A 7,880-nucleotide genomic window follows, 5' to 3' on the forward strand; every position below is an offset into this window, starting at 1 on the left:
CACATTTTAATGCCTAGCCAACTCTAGCCATGTTGATTGTGGGAAAGGAGAACAATGTATGCTTACTTCATGAAGATGTGCTTCTTTCTTCTTTGCCGATAGGCTTAGGTGCTTCTCCAGGACAGCGCAGTACTTCTCTGTCTCTTTGTCGTATTTCTTCTTGGCTTCCTGTGATAGACAGTCAAAAGGTCACCACCAGTCACCTTGTTTCCAGGTCCTGGACACCACATAGTACAATTTCTATGGACATTTTACTGAAGAGGATGTCCCATTGAGGTCAGAAGACCTCTTTCTCAGGGAAAACCTTTATATATAACACATAGAGCTCTGTTTTGGCATCATCGCTGCCGCCTTCCGACAGACCATCCTTTCCAACGAGTCATGGTTATTATTGGTATGTCCAGGGCTTAGCTTTACAGACAGATTTAGAGGAACATATTGTGAGATGCAGGTTGAAATCACATCTCATCTAGTGCTAATGAAGCCAACAGAGACAGCCCACAGCTGGTGGGAAAACAATAGAGCACTTTAAACCCGCACGTTAGACAGACGGACGGACATAACAGGATGTCTCTCCCAGCCTCTCTCACGTACAGTAATCAGACAGACAGACAGACCAAGGTGTCTCTCCCAGGCTCTCTCACAGACAGACGGATAGATAGAGCAGGGTGTGTCAGTAACATACAGTACAGCACTCCTCGCCCTGGGGTGCACTGACTGTGTCCACACCTACTACTGACTGATGTCATCATCATCCCTGTCCACCCGGTCACATGACCCGGCCTTTCATCGCCAGCCAGTTTCCACAGGATGTAGAACCAACCCTCCTCAGAACAGAAGGACCACTACCAACAGCTGCACAACACGTCATTACAGAGCATCCTAATGTAATTAACAAAGGACCCTTCAATTTGCTCTAACCCTTAATAATAAATTAACCCATACCACACGTTTCAATGTGGGCTCTTTGAGTTCATGTATCCCTTTTTTGAACACTAAATTATTCTTCAAACATTTAATTAACCTACACATTCTTCTAACTTAGACTTCAAAATAATGATATGGTGAGAGGTAAAATCAGAAAGCGTTATTTCAATATGTAATATGTATTTAAGTTCACTAACATGTCTTCATTGACAATCAACCAAGTAAATCCTGATGCCCTTCATGTGATACCTGAATTGACCAGATGGTGGCAGTGTCTTATCACAACAGGCCCGTCAGCTCTGGCGGACAGAGCGGAGAGCAGTTTAGACTCAGAGGTACAGTATAGGGAGAGCCCTGAAGGCTGTCATCAATGGGGATTTAATAAAGGGATGCTATTCCTTGTGGTGTATACATTCTAGACCTACACAAACGTAACTTCTGGAATCGGAACAACCAGGACAAAGTCAGTTACCTGCCAGACCGAGGGGGAAACTGCTAATATTTGAGTGATCAGTGCATTTCTTAAAAATATGGTACTGTAGCACCGGATAGGTTCAAAAGTCCCTTGTCTTTCAAGGTTTAATAGGGATTATGAGATGGCTACATAACCCAAAAAAAGACTATAATTCACTTTATACTCCACAAGGGATTGTAAAATCACACAATGACCCAGTAGTAGGGATTATCAGGACATTTAGAGGGGGATCCCCCACCCTTAGGGGGGAGTCAAATCATAATATCTCCTTACCTTGGCAGCACTGATCTGCTCCTTCCTGAACCGCTCCAGTGGCATGATCAGCACATCATCGGCATTCTCAATCTGAGGAGGGGTACAGGAAGTCACAAGACAGCTGACAGGAAGTCCCTCTACTGACATACTGGATAAACACAGAGAGGCCTGCCGCCAGACCTTCACTTATTGGTTATGCAACACTTGAATTCCAAAGCAGTGAGCCCATGCTCCAGCATATATCTGACACTCACCATCCGCGTTCTCTCATCCTCCAGGTTCTGTAAAACTCCAGCAAACTCCTGTAGAGACTTTGCTGTAGATGGATAGAGATAAACAGGCCAGCCAGACAGACAGACAGGGGCAGAGAGGGGATACAGAGGGAAGATAACAATATATAATGAGTCAGTGGTCATCATTTGGCTCCATACAAAATCTACCATTCCACATTAGTGACCTTGCTTGCATAACAAGGCTTTTCATTTGAAATCCTAGTTTACATGCTTGCTTTAGACCATAGTGTGTTTTCAACTAGCAAGCTATTGCCTGTTCCTTCCCTGCTCTAGGTCTAGCCAAGAATGACTGCATTGTTTTGGGTCAGAGTTTCCACTTGAGATGCCACAATCCTGTTCCAACATTTCCACTTGACAGAATAGTACTCTCCAAATGTAGACCTCAAGTCGCTTATAACTTTAATTCCTACTGTAAAAATATTCCAGGAATGTACTTTCAACATAATGGCAAGTTTATTCGAGGTTATTACATTTCATCCAACTCCATCCAATGAGCCTAATTGTGTTTATAACAGCTTTCCTGTACCAATTAGGTGCACTATAAGTGCAATTAGGTGGAACAAGACAGCCAGGCCAGAATGTGTACAGCTGAGTGCAGACTAATTGAGTGCATTAGCACTACTACAGTTGATATGAATTTAGTGCAGCAGTCGGTTACAGTTGAGGGTGGTAACTATTACTACACAACAATAGCATGCAGGACAGTCGAGTGTGGTACAGCAGAATGTGATGGAGGGCGTTACTAGCTCACCGATACATATCTCGTCGTCCGTCTCTGCGTCTCCTATGCACTGGAACTTAAACTCATTGAGAGACTCTGCAAACTTCCTCTTGGCTGTGGACAGATCTGAACGGGGACAGAGAAAGGGCACGTCACGTTAGCAAAAAGAGGGAGGCATGTGGGCATCTTTTTCTTTTTTTTAAATGCACGAGATGCTAAAGGTTCCTCTGAGACAAAAGCTCCAGCTTTTTTGCTCTACTTTGCACAGGTTTTGTGTCAACCATTCTCACACAGCCAGAGAGAGAGAGGGAGGGAGGGACAGAAATTGGCCATGCTTGTGTAAATAGCATGAGCCCTTCCTGCGGCCCTATGTGCGGAAAGATTTACAATCTCTTGCCGGTCCGAATAAATGAAACAGGCCCTTGCACTTTTTCATAAATACTGGATGCCTCAGCATTTCAAGTAAGCTCTCACCTCAGGAGTGAGACCTCAGCGCTGACTATAAAACGCCAATTGGTTCAGAGTTCACTCTCGTAAAAAAGTGAGTCACAACGTGTCGCTGGTAGTAAAGCTGATGTACATCAGGCTGGCCACCTGATCCAACACCAGGTCCTTGTCATGTTTCACTACACCTCTGAAATGGCTCAAATGAGGTATTACGAGTTTCGGCATTGTTGTTTCTCGGTAAGGGGAATGTTGGAGACTGTTGAAGAAGGATTAGGTGAGTGACAGACTGTGCTGTAGAGGATAGGTAAGCCAAACACCCTGTCACACAAATAGCAGTACGGGGTAACAGATGTGAGAAAGACTTGGAGCTAGGACTGGGAAAGGCCTGACTTTTCCACTGTAGATATATCAGACAGCAGGCCTGTCATGCCACCTCTCCTCCGTGAGGTTTTCCACACATTTCTCCAGCACGTCCTCCACTGAATCCCTCGTTGGATCTCTCTATCTCCCGCTCTGCCTCTATCCTGCCTCTATCGCTCAGTCTCTCTCTCTTCTCTGCTTTTCATCAACTTCAGACTTGTATTGCCACTCTGTAGGCAGCATGACAACATAAACTGAGTGCACAAGACATTCGGAACACCTTCCTAATATTGAGTTGCGCCCCCTTTTGCCCTCAGAACAGCTTCCATGTGTTAGGGCGCGGACTCTACAAGGACCCATGTTGACTCCAATGCTTCCCACAGTTTTGTGTCAAGTTGTCTGGATGTCTTTTGGGTGATGGACCATTCTTAATACACATGGGAAACTGTTCGGTGTGAAAAATCCGGCAGCGTTGCAGTTCTTGACACACTCAAACCGGTGCGGCTGGCACCTACTGTACTACCATACCCCTTTCAAAGGAACGTAAATATTTTGTCTTGCCCATTCACCCTCTGAATGGCACACATACACAATCCATGTCTCAATTGTCTCAAGGCTTAACAATCCTTCTTTAACCTGTCTCCTCCCCTTCATCTACACTGATTGAAGTGGATTTGTACACTCAGTGTTTTGTACACTCAGTGTATATGTTTGCTTTGACAATGAACATGACATAGTTAGCTAATGCACAAACCGATTTCTTAACCTTCTTAAACCATCCTCACCCAGGTCGTGACCAGGAGAAGCACTGGCCTGATTCCCAGCACGGAGCTTCATGGCCAGGGTAACCCAGCTCCTGCACCCCCTACCCCAGGCCCCATACCCAGACTGGATATTGGCATGGACGTGGCGGCCTGAGACATGGATTGGATGTTACAATTTATACGAGCATTAAAAACCCAGCCTGCTCCAGAAAGTATGCTGCCATAAAACAGGCTTCCAGGACTTCCTCGAGAAGTTGATTCATTGGGAGAGGTCTGGTCAACGTTGACGACAATAAGTCTCTTAATGGGTTGTTTCATGCACTTATGCATTTCTGGGAGTGTCTACACTCTTAGAAAAAAGGGTTCCAAAAGGTTTCTTTGGCAGTCCCCATAGGACAACCCTTTTTGGTTCCAAGTAGAACCCTTTTGGGTTCCATGTAGAACCCTTTCCACAGATGGTTCTACATGGAACCAAAAAGGGTTCTACTTGGAACCAAAAAGTGTTGTCCTATGGGGACTGCCGAAGAAACCTTTTAGGTTATAGATAGCACCTTTTTTTCCAAAGTGTGTAGGGCCCTGTCTGACATATTGGCACTAGGGTTGAGCTTCTACGGCATGCCACTCCAAATATCGCGATATCCAATATAATTGTTTTCCGCATTTGCTGACTAAATAATTCCTGACTGTGCAATATTTGTGCTTATTTACGACATTATAGTCACATTCTCATTAAATAATCTTTGTGTGACTAAAAAAATAAGGCTTAGACTTCATTTAGACTTCATTTTCAACTTATTGATACAGCCAAACTGATAAAACTGCACAGTTTTGATTTGTAAAGTTCAAATACAGTACAGTCTTGCACATCACGATATAGCGTCAATGTCAAATGTCACAATATCGATTTAATCATATATCGGCCCAACCCAAATTGGCAAAATAAACATCCAATACGTTCTGGCTAATGGACAGCAATACATCACAGTCACACTAGCATTATTCTGTGTATTGGCATCAATACATATACACACTACATTTTACCAGAAGAATCACTCATCATCAAGAGAACTGAGATGCATGCTGAATTTACAATGTTTTGTGAAATCAAAACCACATTGTTGGCGCATTCGGTTCATTCTAGCCATTTGCAATCATTCCAACACAAATGAAATAATATGAATCACCTCTGCAGCCAGTTGGGTTTTTGGAAAGAGGTCTCTTGTGAGAGGTGCTCTAACTCAATCACAAGGCAAAGGAAAACACCGTCAACAAATGAGTCCCATGTGTCTAGCTGGATAACTGCCTGGATAACTGGCTCATACAGAGAGGAGCATTGATAACACTGTCTGGGATTTCTGTTCATTGCAAACTATGGATCTATCTGTACAGTATATGTCAATTGCCCTGTTTACCTAAGCGCAACATTAGCATTAAGCTAACTGCTGCCACTGCTGTTCTGCCACTGGACGTCTGGATGTCCTGAGAGGCCAGAGGAGGAAGGATAGCGGCCAGGGACACTCGCTAAAAATAAATGACCCTATTGACACCCGCCTCTCCAGCCCTCTTCCCCCACTTCAGCATCAAAATTTCCCCCATTCTTCTCCTACGCTATTCTCTGCTTCCTGATCTCCGGCCCGCGACACAATGATGCCGCACAGTCCTGCTCTCTAGCCTCCGGAACACATTCCCACAGTGACAGACACAGGCCGGGAGAGAGGGAGAGAGCGGGAATCCGCCAGAGTGCCTGCACCCAGAACAAAGAAACTTAAAATATGACAAACGATAGCAGCAGTACACATTGACCGTGTCAGTGAAAGTCAGTCCACAGTAGGGTGGAGTGGGAGAAGCAGTGTGTTGGGGGTATGAGAGAAACATTAATGAATCTTATCACAGCTCTTTAGGCTGTGTGTGTTTTAGGCTGGAGTGGTTAGGAGAGTGGTTAGGGGCCTGGTAATGCCAGCAGCGCTGTGTAGTTCAGGCCCTGATATGCCCTCTCAAGTGTGTGTGTGTGTGTGTGTGTGTGTGTGTGTGTGTGTGTGTGTGTGTGTGTGTGTGTGTGTGTCCCCAAAGGAGAGAGATCCATGGTTTGTTAACGATGTCCCCATCTATAGTTCACCACACAGTTGGTCTAATCTCACCCCAGTGCACCCTCAATGAGCATGGCCCTGTGATACAGATGCATGACAAACAGTTGAAGCCGGAAGTTACATACACCTTAGCCAAATACATTTCAGTTTTTCACAATTCCTGAATTTAATCCAAGTAAAAATTCCCTGTTTTAGGTCAGTTAGGATCACCACTTATTTTATGTGAAATGTCAGAATAATAGTAGAGAGAATGATTTATTTCAGCTTTTAGTTCTTTCATCACATTCCCAGTAGTCAGAAGTTTACATACACTCAATTAGTATTTGGTAGCATTGACTTTAAATATTTAAATGCTTCGGGTAGCCTTCCACAGCTTCCACAAGTTGGGTGAATTTTGGCCCATTCCTCCTGACAGAGCTGTGTAACTGAGTCAGGTTTGTAGGCCTCCTTGCTCGCACACGCTTTTTCCTTTCAGTTCTGCCCACAACATTTTCTATGGATTGAGGTCAGGGTTTGGGTATTGGCAACTCCAATACCATGACTTGTTGTCCTTAAAACCTGTTATGGACAGGGGGCAGTGTTTCCACTTTGAACGAATTGCGTACCCAAACGGAATTTCCTCCTACTCTGCCCAGAAGGTAATACATGCATATTATTTTATTATATTACTATGTATAGAAAACACTCTGAAGTTTCTAAAACTGTTTGAATTATGTCTGTAAGTATAACAGAACTTATTTGGCAGACAAAAACCTGAGAAGACTTCCAAACAGGAAGTGAGAACTCGATTTTCAAAACAGTGCCAAAATGATACCCCATAAGTTATGGATAAGCAAACACTTCCTAGGCTTCCACTAGATGTCACCGTCTTTAGATTTGTTTATATGATTCTACTATAAAGGAGGGGCTCATAGGAGCTATTTTACTGAGTGGTCTCAGAAATTCTCAGTCTCATTTTGCGCGCGAGAGAGAGTGCTCTCGTTCCAATGCTCTTCTCTTCAGACAATGAAATTCTCCGGTTGGATCCTTATTGATGATTAATGTTAAACACATCCTAAATATGGATTGCATACATCATTTGACTTGTTTCTTTACGACCTGTAACGGAACTTTTGAGTTTTTGTCTGGAGGGATTGCTCGTGCGTCATGAAAATGGATTTGTGGGCTGAACATGCTAACAACAAGTGGCTAAATGATGTGCTTTATGGAACTTTCAGTCATTTATTGTCGAACTGGGATCCTGGGAGTGCCTTCTGATGAAGTTATTCGAAGGTAAGTGCATATTTATAGTGTTTTTGTAGCTTCTGTTGACGCCAAAATGGCGACTATTCTTTGGCTGGATTGTGCTCTGAGCGCCGTTCTCAGATTATCTTTTCCGTAAAGTTTATTTTGAAATCTGACACAGCGGTTGCATAGAGGATAAGTTTATCTTTAATTTTGTGAATAACACTTGCATCTTTTATCAATGTTTATTATGAGTATTTCTGCAAAATCACCGGATGTTTTGGAATCAAAACATTACGCACGTAACGGGCGCCTAATGTGTAAAGC

The 7,880-nt window shown here is 43.7% G+C and overlaps 1 protein-coding gene across 1 annotated transcript in view; it reads right to left on the minus strand.

Moving 5' to 3' along the window:
• The window catches only part of LOC111981043 (rho GTPase-activating protein 26-like), a 120,690-nt gene that overhangs the window by 54,910 nt on the left and 57,900 nt on the right, over positions 1-7,880 (minus strand). The window contains 4 exon segments of the mRNA XM_070449277.1: positions 67-168; positions 1,676-1,747; positions 1,912-1,973; positions 2,702-2,797. Of these exon segments, the coding sequence (XP_070305378.1) occupies positions 67-168; positions 1,676-1,747; positions 1,912-1,973; positions 2,702-2,797 (332 nt within the window).

Source organism: Salvelinus sp. IW2-2015, linkage group LG20 (genome assembly GCF_002910315.2).
Source record: "Salvelinus sp. IW2-2015 linkage group LG20, ASM291031v2, whole genome shotgun sequence".
Classification (NCBI taxonomy): Eukaryota; Metazoa; Chordata; class Actinopteri; order Salmoniformes; family Salmonidae; genus Salvelinus; species Salvelinus sp. IW2-2015.